General features: G+C 43.9%; 1 protein-coding gene across 3 annotated transcripts; it reads right to left on the minus strand.

Moving 5' to 3' along the window:
• Nucleotides 1-658: 658 nt before the first annotated feature.
• On the minus strand, nucleotides 659-16,059 carry pomt1 (protein-O-mannosyltransferase 1). Of its 3 annotated transcripts, none has more exons than XM_024439414.2 (20): nucleotides 15,876-16,059; nucleotides 15,286-15,437; nucleotides 14,821-14,927; nucleotides 12,050-12,100; nucleotides 11,788-11,934; nucleotides 11,549-11,657; nucleotides 11,278-11,337; nucleotides 10,988-11,081; nucleotides 10,720-10,875; nucleotides 10,418-10,548; nucleotides 10,195-10,290; nucleotides 9,998-10,090; nucleotides 9,763-9,859; nucleotides 3,466-3,558; nucleotides 3,261-3,381; nucleotides 2,926-3,023; nucleotides 2,716-2,829; nucleotides 2,412-2,538; nucleotides 2,126-2,303; nucleotides 659-2,026 (listed from the first exon to the last, which is right to left on the minus strand). In XM_024439414.2, exons 1-20 carry the CDS (start codon nucleotides 16,011-16,013, stop codon nucleotides 1,852-1,854), a joined length of 2,337 nt encoding a protein of 778 aa, XP_024295182.1. In that variant the 5' UTR covers nucleotides 16,014-16,059; the 3' UTR covers nucleotides 659-1,851. The 3 variants fall into 3 exon arrangements, with proteins under 3 accessions (XP_024295182.1, XP_024295183.1, XP_024295184.1); XM_024439415.2 differs by lacking the exon at nucleotides 15,876-16,059 and adding an exon at nucleotides 15,642-15,780; XM_024439416.2 differs by lacking the exon at nucleotides 15,286-15,437 and having other exon boundaries at nucleotides 15,876-16,058.
• Between the last annotated feature and the right edge of the window lie 3,893 nt (nucleotides 16,060-19,952).

The raw sequence follows: 19,952 nt of genomic DNA on the forward strand, positions 1-19,952 counted from the left end.
CTCCCCTCACACACACAGGGTCACGAGTAGCTTGACTATATCGCAAAACACCAGTCTCAATGTCAACAGTGACGAGGCGACTCTGGGATGCTGGCCTTCTAGGCAGAGATGCAAAGAAAAACCCATATCTCAGACTGGACAAAAATAAAGATGGGCAAAAGGACACTGGACAAAGGAACTCTGCCTACAAGACCAGCATCCCGGAGTCGCCTCTTCACTGTTGACGTTGAGACTGGCGTTTTGCGGGTACTATTTAATGAAGGACTTGTGAAGCGTCTGTTTTATCAAACTAGACACTCTAATGTACTTGTCCTCTTGCTCAGTTGTGCACCAGGGCCTCCCACTCTTTCTATTCTGGTTAGGGCCAGTTTGTGCTGTTCTGTGAAGGTAGTAGTACAGTGTTGTACGAGAGCTTCAGTTTCTTGGCAATTTCTCGCATGGAATAGCTTTCATTTCTCAGAACAAGAATAGACTGACGAGTTTCAGAAGAAAAGTCTTTGTTTCTGGCCATTTTGAGCCTGTAATCGAACCCACAAATGCTGATGCTCCAGATACTCAACTAGTTTAAACAAGGTCAGTTTTATTGCTTCTTTAATCAGAAAAGTGTTCAGCTGTGCTAACAATTGCAAAATGGTTTTCTAATGATCAGTTAGCCTTTCAAAATGATAAACTTGGATTAGCAAACACAACGTGCCATTGAAACACAGGAGTGATGGTTGCTGATAATGGGCCTCTGTACGCCTATGTAGGTTTTCCTTTAAAAATCTGCAATGTAAATATGTGTTTAATAATTTGCGTACAGGGAGGGAGTCGGGACCAGGAAATCTGGTCTCAATGCAGACAGTGGACCGATCAGAGACACATTAATGCCAATGGCTATGCCCACATATTAATCAGGACAAAGGATGCATGTTAGCACCAGGTACTGTATAAACGGGGATAGAGGCTGACTGTAATTCATGTTGGTTTGGGGCCCACAGCACTATTAGCAGCGGTACAGGGAGGAGATGGCCCGGCTGTGCAGGAGAGCCAGGCCCAGACGAGGGAGGGACAGTGCTGGAGATGCTTACTGAACATTCTGACCCAGCACCAAGACACCTTTTTTTCTGCAGCAATAGACTAGATTAAAATGAGAGTTCACCAAAGACAGATTCATGGTTTGCATTTTCCGTTCTCTTGCTGCCACGATGGGATTGAGAATACTGCTTTGGCAAAATTGTGTGTGTGACTAATAGATGTTATGGTTGGCTCTATAACAATGTTCAATACAGACAGCGTAGATTTGTTTCTGCCCGCGATTCAATCCGATCGCGGGTTGTAGGCTATACATTTACAGTAAAACGCTGTACATAGAATCTGACCTTAAAACTATTGTCTGCTGTCCAGCGTGCTGAGCTACGGACAGAATCCCGGGCTAATTCTTTACAATGAATGCAACGTTGTGGTTTATTCATTTTTTAAAATTTCAATTGTTATGCAGCCTTAAATTCCACATGGAGAAATTGTTTTAAAAAAGTGGTTCATCACAGTGACATTTTTGGGTAAACATTCCCTTTTGATCTGTAAATGATACTGAAAAATACATGTAAACATTTCATGGTTTTCACATTGACTGGAGCTGTAGAAGAAGTGAGAGATTTTAAATAGGTCCCTCAAAGATTTAAACTGTTTCTGGACCCAAAGTTCTCTGATCCCATGTAGATGCACTCACTAATAAAATTAAAGTAATGCACTCTACAAAACATGTTTTTAATAAGGCCTTCCTTTGGAACGGTTCCCTTAGGCGCTTCCTGCCCTGTGCAAATGTACGGCTTCGCCTCTCCCCAGTCAGCGGGGGTGTACGGTTAAGACTTAACGTCTGCGAAACAAGATGTCCCAACTGTCCCTCCAGCGCAACGAAGCCAGCTGCTCAGCGCTCAGTTCTGGCTGACCATAGGTGAGAGGACTGAAGGTCCGAAAGGACAGATATACTGAGGACAACCCCGCCAATACGACTCCATGAAGAGCACGCCGGAGAGAAGCACACCTAGAGAGGAGGAGAATGGAACGATTATGACCGGTCATGAGAAAGGCAACCGCGTGACCTGACTCAATCCACAACCCGAGACGAGTCATTGGTGCCCACCTCAGCATGTGTGTGTGCAGGTGCTCCAGAACCACAGGGATCAGCAGGATCTGGAAGGTGAGAGCTGGCAGGTAGTGATACAGGAACAGTGTCTTCTCCATCATGAAGAAGGGCAGGTAGTTGACGGCCCAGCCACCAGCACACACTACTCCTGCCTGAAGCAGCTGGCACCAGGTGGCTGGACAACAAAGTCAAACATTACATGACTGCTTTTCGCCATGCCACTTTGCAACGTGTCAACATCATGTCAGCGTTTAGATATCGTATGTCCGAAAGGTGCGTGTACCTTCTGGAATGTCTTCAATTTTCCGCCGCCTCCTTAATAGGTACGATAGGAAAAGAAGGACGTACACCGCAAGGGCGAGGTTTGCCAGGGTCCAAGTGACAAAGTTCCCAATCAGGTGGATCTGGGCCTGAAACAGAGGGTCAAGGCTCATCAAGCTAACACGTGGTTGCGCCATTCCATTTCAATGTAAGAATTCATTAATACACACAACTGTTCAAATCTTGGCTGGAGTACAGTAGAGATATTGCAATATAAAACACAGCACACTTGAGTGAATGACTAACAAAGGTTGAAGCAAACCTACATTGCTTGCAGGGTGGAGCCAGTACGCAATGTTGGTATTCATCGTGATCCATTCTAGAGGTGAAGAGCTGTACTTGTGTTCAGAATCCTCATGCTTCACCGTCAGCATCTTCCACTGTCAGACCAACACAAAAGGAGAGAATGTGAAGTCCACCAATGAAACAGCCTAAAAAGGAATCACGTACTCATAGATATGCCATCCTATTCTTACCTGTAGCTCCAGAAATTTTGCAATGAAGGTGAGGTTGCGGTTGATGTCAATGTGTGTGGGGGAGTGTAGCTCCAGCTCTCTCTCCCTCTGCTCCAGACCTGAAAAATAAAGGCATTCTCTCATCATAACACCCATAACACAGTAACAATTACACAAAGTGTAGCGATTCGGTTAAGAAGCCTGATGAATGAGTTGAATAAATGTGTTATGAAGGTTGTTATGAATGACACAGCAACACTCAAAAGATGTTATGACTGGTTTCATAAAGGTTTTATGAATGCCTCATGTAAGTAAAGTGTTACTGAACGTAGATGATGAGTGCCAGGAAAGCTTACTCCTGCCGTAGCGGTGCTCCTCTACATTCCACACACCGCTGGGCTGGTAGCCCTTGTAGATCTTATCCCCCACCACTTCCAGCTGCCTGTAGCCCCACTCTGGAAGGGAGGAACCGCTCAGCTGCACGTCGACAAAATCAGAAAGAGGATGTTAAAACAGATAAAACAGTAAAGACAAACAATCCCCCGGGCTCCCTGAGCGTACCTTGAGCACAGCCGAGGTGTTGATGTGAATCAAACGTACTTCAGAGAGAATAGTCTTCCAGACATCTTGTTCCGCCTCCCTGTTCGCAATGTCCTACAGAACAGAGTTAAGAACAATGTCAGTATATACTGTATATGTACACTCAGTGGCCAATTGATCTAGTAACGGTAACCAATTGACCCACCCCCCTTCAAACATTCAATCGAACTGTAACTGAATACCTCTATGCCTACTTTATATAGCAAGCCATGGCTCACTGTCTGTAGGAGCAAACTATTTTAGTGAACTGCGTGTTGTACCTAATAAACTGGCCACTGAGTGTGTGCGCACAGACACAAGTATGTGGACACCCCTTAAAAAAATTATTGGATTTGGAAAATTCAGCCACACCCATTGTTGACAGGTGTATAAAAATAAAAATCGAGCACACGACCATGCAATCCCTGTAGCCAAACATTGGCAGTAGAATGCCCATACTGAAGAGCTCAGTGACATTGAACGTGGCACCTTCATAGGATGCCACTTTCCAACAAGTCAGTTCCTTCTTCCCGGTTAGAGCTAGAGCTGCCCCAGTCAACTGTATGTGCTGTTCTTGTGAAGTGGAAACGTCTAGGAGCAACAACGGCTCAGCCACAAAATGGTAGGCCACACAAGCTCCCAGAATGGGTCCGCCTAGTGCTGACGCACGTAGCGTGTAAAAATCATCTGTCCTCGGTTGCAACACTCCCTACCGAGTCCCAAACTGCCTCTGGAAGCAATGTCAACACAATAACTGTTCGTCGAGAGCTTTATGAAATGGGTTTCCATGGCCGAGCAGCCACACACAAGCCTAAAGTCACCATGCGCAATGCCAAGCGTCGGCTGGAGTGGTGTAAAGCTCGCCGCCATTGGACTCTGGAGCGGTGGAAACACGTTCTCTGGAGGGATGAATCATGCTTTACCATCTGGCAGTCCAAAGGACGAATCTGGGTTTGGCGGATGCCAGGAGAACGTTACCTGCTCCAATGCATAGTGCCAACTTTAAAGTTTGGTGGAGGAGGAATACTTGACTGGGGCTGTTTTTCATGGTTCAGGCTAGGCCCCTTAGTTCCAGTGAAGGGAAAGCTTAACACTACAGCATACAATGACATTCTAAAAGATTCTGTGCTTCCCCAAACTGTTGCCACAAAGTTGGAAGGCCCTTTCCTGTTTCAGCATGACAATGCCCCTGTGTACAAAGAGAGGTCCATACAGAACTGGCTTGTCGAGATCATTGTGGAAGAACTTAACTGGCCTGCACAGAGCCCTGACCTCAACCAAATTGAACACCTTTGGGATGAATTGGCATGCTGACTGCGAGCCAGGCCTAATCGCCCGACCTCACGAATACTCGTGACGGAATGGAAGCAACTCCCTGCAGTAATGGGCCAACATCTAGTGGAATGCAAAGTGGGACCAACTCCATATTAATGCCCATGATTTTGGAATGAATGATGTTCGACGAGCAGGTGTTCACATACTTTTGCTCATGTAGTGAATATACATATAAAGTTGAAGTCGGAAGTTTACATACACCTTAGCTAAATACATTTAAACTCAGTATTTCACAATTCCTGACATTTAATCCTAGTAAAAAAATCCCTGTATTAGGTCAGTTAAGAGCACCACTTTATTTGAAGAATGTGAAATGTCAGAATAATAGTTGAGAGAATGATTTATTTCAGCTTTTACTTCTTTAATCACATTCCCAGTGAGTTAGAAGTTTACATACACTCAACTGGTAGTTGGTAGCATTGCCTTTAAATTGTTTAACTTGGGTCAAACATTTTGGGTAGCCTTCCACAAGTTTCCCACAATAAGTTGGGTGAATTTTGGCCCATCCCTCCTGACAGAGCTGGTGTAACTGAGTCAGGTTTGTCGGCATCCTTGCTCACACTTTTTCAGTTCTGTCCACAACATTTCTATGGGATTGAGGTCAGGGCTTTGTGATGGCCACTCCAATACCTTGACTTTGTTGTCCTTAAGCCATATTGCCACAACTTTGGAAGTATGCTTTGGGTCATTACCCATTTGCGACCAAGCATTAACTTCCTGACTGATGTCTTGAGATGTTGCTTCATTATAACCACAATTTTCCATCCTCATGATGCCATCTATTTTATGAAGTGCACATGATGAAACTGGCGCTCATGAGGACTGCCACAGGAAGAGGATAAGTTCATTAGAGCTACCAGCCTCAGAAATTGCAGCACGTAACAGACGCATTTCACGTAACAGACGCATCTCAACATCAACTGTTCAGAGGAGACTGCGTGAATCAGGCCTTCATGGTCAAATTGCAGCAAAGAAACTCCTACTAAAAGGACACCAATAAGAAGAGACTTGCATGGGCCAAGAAACACGAGCAATGGACATTAGACCAGTGAAAATCTGTCCTTTGGTCTGATAAGTCCAAATTTGAGATTTTTGGTTCCAATCGCCGTGTCTTTGTGAGACGCAGAGTGGTGAACAGATGACCTCGGCACGTGTGGTTCCCACTGTGATGCATGGAGGTGGTGCGATGGTGATTTGCTGATGACACTGTCATTGATTTATTTAGAATTCAAGGCACACTTAACCAGAATGGCTACCACAGCATTCTGAAGCAATACACCATCCCATCTGGTTTGTGCTTAGTGGGACTATCATTTGTTTTTCAACAGGACAATGAACCCACATACCTCCAGGCTGTGTAAGGGCTATTTGATCAAGAAGGAGAGTAATGGAGTGCCGCATCAGATGACCTGGCCTCCACAATCATCCGACTGCAATCCAATTATAGTAAGTATAGCTGAGAGTTTTCAGCTATACTATTTGTGGCTGTTTATTTACCACCACAGATAGATGCTGGCACTAAGACAGCACTCGGTCAACTGTATAAGGAAATAAGCAAACAGGAAACCACTCATCGAGGCGGCGCTCCTAGTGGCCGGAGACTTTAATGCAGGGAAACTTAAATCAGTTCTACCAAATTTCCATCAACATGTTAAATGTGCAACCAGAGGAAAAAAAAAAAAATTCTAGATCACCTGTACTCCACACACGGACGCATACAAAGCTCTCCCTTGCCCTCCATTTGGTAAATCCGACCACAACTCTATCCTCCTGATACCTGCTTACAAGCACCAGTGACTCGGTCTATAAAAAAAGTGTTCAGATGAAGCAGATGCTAAACTACAGGACTGTTTGGCAGCACAGACTGGAACATGTTCCTGGATTTTTCCGATGGCATTGAGGAGCACACCACAGTCACTGGCTTTATCAATAAGTACGTCGAGGACATTATCCCCACAGTGACTGTACGTACATACCCCAACCAGAAGCCATGGATTACAGGCAACATTCGCACTGAGCTAAAAGGGTAGAGCTGACACTTTCAAGGTGCGGGACTCTAACCCGGAAGCTTACAAGAAATCCTGCTATGCCCTGTGATGAACCATCAAACAGGCAAAGCGTCAATACAGGGCTAAGATTGAATCATACTACACCGGCTCCGACGCTTGTCTTATGTGGCAGGGCTTGCAAGGGAAGCAGAGCCGCGAGCTGCCCAGTGACACGAGCCTACCAGACTAGCTAAATCACTTCTATGCTCGCTTCGAGGCAAGAAACACTGAGGCATGCATGAGAGCATCAGCTGTTCCAGACGACTATGCGATCACGCTCTCCGTAGTCGACGTGAGTAAGACCTTTAAACAGTTCAACATGCACAAGGCTGCGGGGCCAGACGAATTACCAGAATGTGTGCTCCGGGCATGTGCTGACCAACTGGCAGGTGTCTTCACTGACATTTTCAACATGTCCCTGATTAAGTCTGTAATATCAACATGTTTCAAGCAGACCACCATAGTCCCTGTGCCCAAGAACACAAAGGCAACCTGCCTAAATGACTACAGCCCCGTAGCACTCAAGTCCATAGCCATGAAGTGCTTTGAAAGGCTGGTAACGGCTCACATCAACACCATTATCCCAGAATCCCTAGACCCACCTCAATTTGCATACTGGACAAAAGGAACACTTATGTGAGAATGCTATTCATTGACAACAGCTCAGCAGTCAACACCACAGTACCCTCAAAGCTCATCACTAAGCTAAGGATCCTGGGACTAAACACCTCCCTCTGCAACTGGATCCTGGACTTCCTGACAGGCCGCCCGCAGGTGGTGAGGGTAGGTAGCAACACATCTGCCACGCTGATCCTCAACACTGGAGCTCCCCAGGGGTGGGTGCTCAGTCCCCTCCTGTACTCCCTGTTCACCCACGACTGCACGGCCAGGCACGACTCCAACACCATCATTAAGTTTGCAGACGACACAACAGTGGTAGGCCTGATCAACGACGAGACAGCCTATAAGGAGAAGGTCAGAGACCTGGCCGGATGGTGCCAGAATAACAACCTATCCCTCAACGTAACGTGGACTACAGGAAAAGGAGGACCGAGCACGCCCCTATTCTCATCGACGGGGATGTAGTGGAGCAGGTTGAGAGCTTCAAGTTCCTTGGTGTCCACATAAAAAACGAACGAGAATGATCCAAACACACCAAGACAGTTGTGAAGAGGGCACCAAAGTTTATTCCCCCTCAGGAAACTAAAACGATTTGGCATGGGTTTTAAGATCCTCAAAAGGTTCTACAGCTGCAACATCGATAGCATCCTGACTGGTCGCATCACTGCCTGGTACGGCAATTGCTCGTCCTCAGACCGCAAGGCACTACAGAGGGTAGTGCGTACGGCCCAGTATATCACTGGGGCTAAGCTGCCTGCCATCCAGGACCTCTACACCAGGCGGTGTCAGAGGAAGGCCCTAAAAATGGTCAAAGACCCCAGCCACAGAATGTTCTCTCTACTACCGCATGGCAAGCGGTACCGGAGTGCCAAGTCTAGGACAAAAAGGCTTCACAACAGTTTTTACCCCCAAGCCATAAGACTCCTGAACAGGTAACCAAATGGTTACCTGGACTATTTGCATTGTGTGCCCCCCCCAACCCCTCTTTTACGCTGCTGCTACTCTATAATTTATACATAGTCACTTTAACCATATCCACATACTACCTCAATCAGCCTGACTACTGTTGTTTTATTTCTTTACTTACCTATTGTTCACCTAATACCTTTTTTGCACTATTGGTTAGAGCCTGTAAGTAAGCATTTCACTGTAGGGTGAATACACCTGTTGTATTCGGCACACGTGAAAAATAAACTTAGATTTGAATTGAGATGGTTTGGGATGAGTTGGACCGCAGAGTGAAGGAAAAGCAGCCAACAAGTACTCAGCATTTGTGGGAACTCCTTCAAGACTGTTGGAAAATCATTCCAGGTGAAGCTGGTTGAGAGAATGCCAAGAGTGTGCAAAGCTGTCATCAAAGCAAACGGTGGCTACTTTGAAGAATCTAAAATATATATATATTTTGATTTGTATAACACTTCTTTGGTTACTAAATGATTCCATGTGCTATTTCATAGTTGTGATGTCTGATTATTCTACAATGTAGAAAACAGTAAAAAATAAAAACCCTTGATTTTTATTTTACCTGTATATAACTAGGAAAGTCAGTTAAAGAACAAATTCTTATTTTCAATGTAAGCCTATGAACAGTGGGTTAACTGCCTTGTTCAGGGGCAGAATGGCAGATTTTCACCTTGTCAGCTCAGGGATTCAATCTTATCGAGAATGTCAGTGGCAGTCCTGTGGGTGAAAACAACGACTTCTCATCAGCAAGAAGGAGAATGGCAAGAATCGCGCAAGCTAACAGGCGGGCCACAAACAAGCAAACAACGGCGCAGTACAACAGTGGTGTGCAGAACAGCACCTCAGAACGCATAACTCGTCGTTCCTTGTTACGGATGGGCGGCTCCAGTGGGCACGCCATCACCAACACTGGACAATTGAGGAGTGGAAAAACGTTGCCTGGTCCGACGAATCCCGGTTCCTGTTGCATCATTCTGATGGCAGTCAGGATTTGGCATAAGCAGCACAAGTCCACGGCCCCATCCTGTCTGGTGTCGGTGGTGTAATGTTTTTCGAACACATTAGGTCCCTTGATAACAATTGAGCAACGTTTCCATACCCTGAAGAATTCAGGCTGTACTGGAGGTAAAGAAATGGTCCAACCCGGTACTAGATGTGTGTACCTAATAAAGTGTAACTCTTTTGTGGACATTGGAAAGAATCACAAAACAAAACAATGAGCATAAAATGAGTGTATAAGTCATTGTGATTAAATGCATGTAAAACAAAAAAGGTGCAGTATGAGGTGGGAGTGTGTGTGCGTATGTCTCACCACTTTCCAGAGATTCTGGGCTGGCATTGACACATTGAAGTCAATGTAGCCAGACACCTCCTGTGCGTGAGGACTCATGGGAGCTGCAACGTCGTGCCTGAGAGACCATAAATAATACTAATGATGAGGTTAGGCAGTAGCTAAGCACAGTAACATGACTAATATATTGGTTACAGATAAATTGACTGGGGCGCAGACGGAAAAGGCGGTGTGCAGAACCGTGGCTATACAGTACGTGTTGAGGAGGCGGGAGGTCATGCCATGAAGAAGCTGGACAACATCACCATGGCGAACAGGGCGGGGCGGGCTGCTCACAACAAGGTCTTGTCTGGAAGAGAATCAGATAAACAACATGGCAACTGTTTAGTGGATAAACACTGCATCAATGTGGGGGTGTTCTAGGCATCCAAATTAAAGCTGGCCTGCACAAACCTGCCTGGATCTTTGATTATCCACCAATTGTTGACATCTTTGAACGGATAACAGGTCACTTGCTGCTGGTGAGAGCTACCACGCCCATTTTCATACCTTCAGAGCACAAAAAAATAAGAAACTGGTCATGCTGCAAGAACACAAATGCACTACATACTAGTGTTGTGTCCCGTGCATGGTCCAGATCTGATAAAATAATAGAGAACCAGAAACACCCCCTCACCTGATGGGATAGTTTGCCTTATGGGAGTGTAGCCAGCAGGGTATGGGTTTACTGGAGACACTGCGGAGGGTCACCTGAGAGCCATAAGCCACCTCTAGAGGCTGACCTTGAGTGATCCTGGCCAATCCTCCCTGAATACAGCCAAACACACTAGATATAACCCCAAATGACATGCAGCAGAGCAGCGCCACTACCCAATGTCAAGTCTTTTAAAAACACTAAAAACACATAAATCCAATAGATAATTCTGGTGGGTTGCTTGCCATCTCAACTGGGTCTCAGAGAGAGAGAGGGATGCTGACCTCTAGGCTGGCCTGGAAGGCACTGCTCATCATCTGGTCGTGTGGGCCACTACGGTAGAGCAGGTTCAAATGCACATAGAAGAAGCCCAGGTAGAGCAGTAGGGGTAGGACCACGAGGGCCAGGAAGCGGGTCACTACCTGCATCAGCACCACACCCTGCACGGTTGGGAGACACTTCAAACTTTAGCAGTATGCTACTGGGAAGTCGAGCTGTCCATTTGAATTAATGGATATATTCATAAACAAAAAACAAACCTAATGAACTCACATTGCTCAGTGCTCTGTCCCCAATAAGCTGCCACGTGTGCACGGCCGCCAAGCCCAGCAGCAGAAAGTAGGTGAACAGACCCATGTACTTCACTCTGATGAATGGGAGAAGCAGACCGTTTAGATATGCATGCAAACAAACCCAAACCTTTATGAGTGAGACCTAAAGAGGTAAAACACCCACAATCACAAACATGACCATGGGATGATTGTGAAAACTGAAGTTTAAACAGTTTTTCAATACATTCATTTCCATCCAATTAGTTTTAAAATGTGGCTGATTGAACTAACCCCACAGCACAGGCACATGTGACTCCAGTCAGCACCAGCCACGCCAATCTGACTGGTGAGCTAAAAAGGACGAAGAGAAACATCAGCTGGCACGGACACAGGCTGAGAGCATGCCGAGCGGACACTACACATCAACCAAAATCAAGGAAAGTGGGGTACATTTCTGCTAATCGCCACTGAACATGGTTTGTGTTGGTGTGTGTTAAGATGTGTTGGTGATCATGGAATGACAACCCCTTCCTAGTAGGTACAGAGGAATTGCAACACTCACCCGCTTTGTGCATTGTGAAATCTGAGGTAGGATACGACAGCGAGCAGAAGGAAGAAGATAAGCACAGATTCCAGCAGCATGAAGCGGGACTGAACAATCAAGGAATTCTCTGTTTCACAAAAACAGAAAACACATAGGTCATCTTACTACACTCAATGGAGATGGCAAACAATGGAGTCAAAAATCTAATATACAAATCCAACTTTGAGTGTATAGGAGGAAGTATAGGACAACATTACCCATGAGGAAGAGCAATGCAGCCCCCAGTGCTGTGAGGTGCGAGTACCCGAGTTCCACAACCAGAAGGTAACACAGGGGTACACACAGTGACCCGGCCAGGGCCGGTATCAGTCTTAAACTCCATACAGGCACATTACTGGAATACTCTGCAATGAATCATAAGAAACACCTTGATTAAACAACTTAAGAAAAGCACATATATTCAGATGTTGGGAATTAGATCTAAAGATGCATTGGCAATGTAGTAATTAGATTTCCTACCTGCTCCAATCCTGTTCCAGATAAAGTTACCATCAAATCCACCAAGATAAGCTGTATAAATGAGAGAAACAACAATGAGCATTACTCTAAGTCTGTTATTCCCAAACTGGGTTAAGCCAAAAAAAAAAAAAAAAATGTGATTCACATTTTCAAACAGCCCATTTAGATTTTCCAACAGGGCTAAACATTTGGATGATGTTTTTCTCTCTCGCCTGAGTAGCCTTGTTTCACTGCCAAAAATAAAATTAAACCATCTAGCGTTCATCGAAATAACAACAATGTCAAATACAGGTAAGCCTAGTCAAATAATTAACATCCAATCACATTAACAGTCCGTTTGTAGCTGCTGCTCATGCCGTTTGCTCGAAAATGGATAAATGGTTCAAAAAAAGTAAGGCCCGCGTCCATAGACATGTATAAAACAACAGATACCATTAATAAGAAGGGGCTAGAAGCGTCTTATATGGTGAGCTACCGAGTGGCTAGGACACATACTATTGTGGAGGTCTTCATTCTTTCTGCTGCCACGGATATGGCTGGGACAATGCTGGGGGAAAAGGCCCAAAAAAACTATACAGACAATGCCTTCATCAAACAACACTGTTTCACAACGCACCAGTGACATGGCAAGAGAGGTTTTGAAATGTTTACTGCTTTGCATACAAGCCAGTGAATTCTATAAGTTACAGCTGGAGGAGTCAACAATTGTGGCGGGCCTGGCACAGCTCCCGGTGTATGTCCGTTACGTTTATGGGATGTCAATTAAGGAAGACATCCTCTTCTGTAAACCACTGGAAAACAGGACAGGATATTTTTAAAGTACTGGACAGCTTTGTGCCATTAAATGGACTTCGGTGGTCAAGATGTGTTGGTATCTGTACTGATGGCGCAAAAGCCATGACAGGGAGACATGGTGGAGTGGTAATGCACGTGCAAGCAGTTGCTCCCGACGCCACTTGGGTACACTGCACGGACGACATAAACAACTGGATTCGTTATCCCCTTCATGCCCTGCAACAAGCGGTTCTGTGAAAATTGAATTTAAATCAGAAGCCACTGCCAGATTTCTTGATAGGACTGTACTCACGAGTACCCTGCCTTGGCAAATTGCACTGTTAAGACACTGATGACCTTTGCAACCACGTACTTATGTGAGAGTGGATTCTCAGCCCTCACTAGCATGACAACTATACACAGGCTGTGTGTGGAAAATGATTTAAGACTGAGAACCTTTAAAGCACACCTTTCTCATTAACCTGTGGTGAGTTATTCACAATTTGATGAACAAATAAGGTTTTATATATATTATTGTGTCCTGGTCCTATAAGAGATCTTTGCCACTTCCCGGGTTGTGACAAAAACTCACTGTGTGAATGGCAGGCTTACAATGATGGCAAAAAACGACATTTAAGAGTGCGCTGACCCTGGTGCTAGAGGGGATACGCAGATGGATGTTGAATGTTTGAATGGGTACAGGACTAAACCATTTTTGGGAACCACTGTTTTAAGTGAAGGGATTAAAGGTTCATCACAAAATTAATTTCCATGTAAATGCTAAATAGAATACACTATATATAAAAAAGTATGTGGACCTTCAGATTAGTGTGTGGACCTTCAGATTAGTGGATTTGTCTTTTTCAGCCACATCCATTGTTGACAGGTGTATAAAATTGAGCACACAGCCATGCAACCTCCATAGACAAGCATTGGTAGTAGAATTGCCTTACTGAAGAGCTCAGTGACTTTCAATGTGGTACCATCTTTGATGCCACCTTTCCAACAAGTCAGTTGTTCAAATTTCTGCCCTGCTACAGCTGCCCCGGTCAACTGTAAGTACTGTTATTGTGAAGTGGAAACACCTAGGAGCAACAACGGCTCAGCCACAAAGTGGTAGGCCACACAACTCACAGAACGGGACCGCCGAGTGCTGAAGCACGTAGTGTGTAAAAACAGTCTGTCCTCGTTTGCAACACTCACTACCGAGTTCCAAACTGCCTCTGGAATCAACATCAGCACATGAACTGTTCGTCGGGAGCTTTATGAAATGGGTTTCCATGGCCGAGCAGTCACACACAAGCCTAAGATCACCATGCGCAATGCCAAGCGTCCGCTGGAGTGGTGTAAAACTCACCACCATTGGACTCTGGAGCAGTGGAAACGTGTTCTCTGGAGCGATGAATCACGATTCACCATTTGGCAGTCCGACGGAAAAATCTGGGTTTGGTGGATGCCAGGAGAACGTTACCTGCCCCAATGCATAGTGCCAACAGTAAAGTTTGGTGGAGGATGAATAATGGTCTGGGCGGTTTTTCATGGTTCAGGCTAAGCCCCTTAGTTCCAGTGAAGGGAAATCTTAACGCTACAGCAAATAATGACATTCTAGACAATTCTATGCTTCCAACTTTGTGGCAACAGTTTGGGGAAGGACCTTTCCTGTTTCGGCACAAAGCAAGGTCCATACAGAAATGGTTTGTCAAGATTGGTGTGGCCTACAGAGCCATGACCTCAATATTTGGGATGAATTGTAACGCCGACTGAGAGCAAGGCCTAATCGCACAACATCAGTGCCTGACCTCACTAATGCTCTTGTACCTGAATGGAAGCAAGTCCCCACAGCAATGTTCAAACTAGATGTGGAAAGCCTTCTCAGAAGAGTGGAGCCTGTTATAGCAGGGGGGGTCCCATGCCCATGATTTTGAAATAAGATGTTCCACGAGCAGGTGTCCACATACACTACATGGCCAAAAGTTTTGTAAGGGTTCAGTACTTACCTCCAAATGCTAGAATCATGTGACCAAGAGGTGGACCACTCTCATCAATAAAGAAGACCTGCTTTGTGTAGAGAGATACAAACTGTCCATAGTACACCTCATCAAACCTGCAAAACATCAAAGGGGGTGTCAGGGTAAACTACTGTCTTGCTAAATAATTAAATAAACAATGTCTTATTAAAAAAAAACTATATTGGCCTTATCTACCAAGGGCAGTCCAGTAGCTGTGACAGTTAGGGGACAGTGTAGTATGGGCTACTGTTGTTTAATGTGAGCCCTTCAACGCCAGGATTTGTAGACTTTTGTTCCAGTACAGTTCTAGACACACAGATAGAGCCACTGAATAGTTGAATCAATCAGGTTTGTTCCGTGTTTCACACTGGGTTGGAACAAAAGCCTGCACACCCTATAGGATCCGGACCAGGAGTGAATTACATAGAGGTTGGATATACAGTAGCTACTTACACTACAGCTTTGGGGAAGTTAATTCCATACAGTCTGGACAAAAGTCCAAGGGCTGTCACCACCACCAAAACCAAATTGATTTCGGCTCTGATCACAATAGGCAACTTGATAGACGTCAGCATGGCTCCTGTGTGCCTAGTTGTCAGCATTAACTACAAGGATTCAATCATAACCAATGACAAAATCAGACAATTGTTCCCACATTACAATCTACTTAGCTAGTTAACAATCGAATAAAAGACGAGGCTAGAGACTGAGTGGATCCATGATGCTTGCATAGCCAAGCAAATGCTTGCTAACATATGGAGCAAAGAACATCACCTATAGGCAAATAGGCTACTCATTGAATTACATACCGAACAATTTAGGATATCTTGGCTACCTCTGTTGTAAACACATAATTCAGACTGATTCCATGTGTTTCCCCCTAACTAGCTAACTAATTATAGCTAGCTAACCGACTGGCTAACCTTTACGCACCCCATTCCACCCACTCTTAGCAAGCTAACCTTAGCCTTTAATCTTCTAGCAAAATTTGAGGACGCGAATGTATATTATTAACTAGCTAGGTATAATGGCCATACAACTACCTTTAATTTGGCACTGTTTCGGAATGTCTCAACATTTCGATGCCAGCACGGCTTTCCATCAGTGAGACCATAAATCGGTAATCGACTTGAGGGCCTGCTGCAGTGGAGACGATGGCCGCGTTCAGACGTTGCATGCATCAACCAATGCTTTGCGTGTTACCTCATTGTCTGTGTCTATAATTAATACCGCGTTCAAACAGTGTTGCATCTTTTTTGGCAACGTATTCAAGTAAGGAATCTGTGGCAAGATATCAGTAGGTTTATAATTGAACACATTTCTGACGAGTTTACACTATTGTGGAGATATATACTGCTTGAAATCTTTACTTACGATATAAATAAGTTGAAACAATTTTATGTAATTCATTAAATTATTTTGGCCAAATGTCATATTCACAAATGTAAATTTACAAACAAAACACCACATTTTATTACCTTACAAATACATGTAACTACATTTTAAGACAATTAAAATACTATATGTTTTATTTTATAAAAAAACGAATAAAAACACAAAACAAAATAATGCCGCGTTCCAAACAACTGGGAACACCTCCAGTCTCATTACACTCCAGTTTGGAATTCCGAGATGGATGACCGTTCAAAACGATTTTCCCAGTCTGAGCTGTTTTTTTTGTCAGAGTTCCCAGTTGTAATGAACTAGGTAATAGGGGAACAGCATGTTTTTTACATTTATTTAACATGTCCCAGATTGTGCGGGGTAGTTACATATTTTGGCCCTTTGTCCCGCAACCAAACACTCAAGACGCTTTCAGTCAGACTTCATATTCATTTGATGAGAATTTACATTCCAACCTATTTATTTTGCAATCACGTTGCGCTTATGACAGCTATGTAACTCAGTGTCCTGTAGTGATGGGTCGTTCGCGAAAGAGTCGGCTCTAAGTTGAACGTTGGGAGCCGGCTCGCACATCAGAAGAGCCTAATCTATTTACACAAATATTTTAAATAAATTAATATATGAATATTCCATTTTTTAAATTAATAGAATTAACTAATGATTAGGTGCAATCTTACTGGCAGCAATATCCTTGCCTGTGAAGCCCTTTTTGTGCAAAGCAATGATGAAGGCACGTGTATCTTTGCAGGTAACCATGGCTGACAGAGGAAGAACAATGATTCCAACCACCACCCTCCTATTGAAGCTTTCAGTTTGTTATTCGAACTCAATCAGCATGACAGAGTGATCTCCAGCCTTGTCCTCCTCAACACTCACACCTGTGATAACAAGAGAATCACTGACATGATGTCAGCTGGTCCTTCTGTGGCAGGGCTACAATGCAGTGGATTTTTTTGGGGGGGATTCAGTTAATTTGCATGGCAAAGAGGGACTTTGCAATTAATTGCAATTCATCTGATCACTCTTCATAACATTCTGGAGTATATACAAATTGCCATCATACAAACTGAGGCAACAGACTTTGTTAAAATTAATATTTGTGTCATTCTCAAAACTTTAGGCCACGACTGTACAGTATATATATTTTTCACTTTAGTTTATTTAGTAAATATTTTCTTAACTCTATTTCTTGAACTGCATTGTTTGTTAAGGGCTTGTAAGTAAGCATTTCAAGGTAAGGTCTGCACCTGTTGTATTCAGGTGCATGTGACAAATCAAATTTGATTTGTTCAAGTAGGCTATCCATCCCCATTTTTAAAGATCGCCCTACATCCGACTACCAAAGACATGCTCCAGGCCTGCGTAAGCACAGTGCAATGCAACGGGATAAATTAATTACATCATCATGCTTCTGACCCGATCCTATTTAAAACAAGTTGTTCTGTTTTTATTAGAATTATAGAATAATTTTTTTTAGATCTTATCAAACCCTAGTGGATTTAATCTTAATTATTGACTGTTTGACATGTCCATGTTCAGAATGCAATTGACAGCAGGCCTAGCCGCTATATCAGTGTGAATGTTATAGCCTATGTTTAACAATGCATTTCTATATTGAAGCAATGCAATTAGAACAAATGTGAACTGCAAACATTTAACATATTTAGCAAATATGGGGCAGACTATATAACGAACTAGGCTATAAACTGAATAACATTCAAAGTGAAGTTGATGACAACATAATACATAAAATACCATAAATACACAACTTGAAGCAACCACATATTTAGCCATGGAGCACGTTCTGATTGGTCAAGCCTTGACAAAGCCACAACTTATTTATTCATCGAAACCCAGCCCTTTCGCGCCACCGCCAGCTACTGCACCCATAATTCCAGTTGTGAAAATAGCAACAATATTGGACACCCCGAATCTCTTACGCTACTGCCAGCTCTAGAGGGTGCAATCAATTCAAGACTCAAAAAGCGCACTTCAATGAAGTGAGTAGAAAAATGGTCCAATGTAGGCAGAACAGATTATTTCCCCCGATGTTCCGACTGAGCTTCTGACTGTCATATTTAAGGCCAATTAGAAATACAGTACCAGTCAAAAGTTTGGACACACCTACTCATTCCAGGGTTTTTCTTTATTTTTAATATTTTCTACATGGTAGAATAATAGTTAAGACATCAAAACTATGAAATAACACATATGGAATTATGTAGTAACCAAAAAAAAGTGAAGCTGCTGAAGCTGCTTGAGAGAATGCCAAGGGTGTGCAAAGCTGTCATCAAGGCAAAGGGTGGCTACTTTGAATAATCTCAAATATATATATATTTTGATTTGTTTAACACTTTTTTGGTTACTACATGATTCCATGTGTTATTTCATAGTTTTGACATCTTCACTATTATTCTACAATGAGAAAATAGTCAAGTAAAGAAACTCTTGAATGAGTAAGTGTGTCCGAACTTTTGACTGGGACTGTATGTTTTTTTCATAAGGAAAACCTCCATTGACCCTCCATTCATTCTATGCTTACTTGATAACTGGCAAGTGCAGACTGCATTGGTATGACTGTGGCGGGGAGAAGAAATAATACCAACAGAGCATGAAGATATACTGCAGGTTTTATTTATTTGCACAGGGATTTGTGTGGTCTGGTAGGGTTGATTACGTCAAGGGATAATGGTGCTAATGTGCCATCTTGTATTTGCGATATACACTGAAGAAAAATATCAAACGCAACATGAAACAATTTCAAAAAGATTTTACAGAGTTACAGTTTAAATAAGGAAAGCAGACAATCGGCCTCAGATACCTTAACAAAATAGGTAGGGGCGTTGATCAGAAAACCAGTTAATACTTGGTGTGCAGCGAGGCACATCTCCTTTGCATAGAGTTGATCAGGCTGTTGCTTGTGGCCTGTGGAATGTTGTCCCACTCAATGGCTGTGCGAAGTTACTGGATATTGGCGGGAACTGGAAAAATTGTCATAAACTGATCCAGAGCATCTCAAACGTGCTCAATGGGTGACATATCTGGTGAGTATGCAGGCCAGTTTTCAGCTTCCAGGAATTGTGTACGGATCCTTGCGACACGTGGCCGTGCATTATGTTGAAACATGAGGTGATGGCAGACGATGAAAGGCACGACAATGGGTCTCAGGGTCTTGTCACGGTATCTCTATGCATTGAAATTGCCATTGATAAAATGCAATTGTGTTCCTTGTCCGTAGCTTATACCTGCCCATACCATAACCCCACCGCCACCATGGGGCACTCTGTTCACAACCGCTCGCCCACACAACGCCATCTGCCCGGTACAGTTGAAACGGGGATGCATCCATGAAGAGCACGCTTCTCCAACATGCTAGTGGCCATTGAAGGTGAGCATTTGTCTACTGAAATTGGTTATGACGCCAAACTGCAGTCAGGACAAGACCCTGGTGAGGATGACGAGCACACAGGTAAGCTTCCCTGGGACGGTTTATGGTTGTGCAAACCTACAGTTTCATCAGCTGTCTACTGGTTGGTCTCAGATGATCCCGCAGGTGAAGAAGCTGGATGTGGAGGTCCTGGGCTGACGTGGCTGTACATGGTCTGCGGTTGTGAGTCCGGTTGAAAGTACTGCCAAATTCTCTAAAACAACATTGTGGCTTGTGGAAGAGAAATTAATATTAAATTCTGGCAACAGCTCTGGTGGACATTCCTGCA

This window comes from Oncorhynchus tshawytscha, linkage group LG12 (assembly GCF_018296145.1).
Source record: "Oncorhynchus tshawytscha isolate Ot180627B linkage group LG12, Otsh_v2.0, whole genome shotgun sequence".
Lineage (NCBI taxonomy): Eukaryota > Metazoa > Chordata > Actinopteri > Salmoniformes > Salmonidae > Oncorhynchus > Oncorhynchus tshawytscha.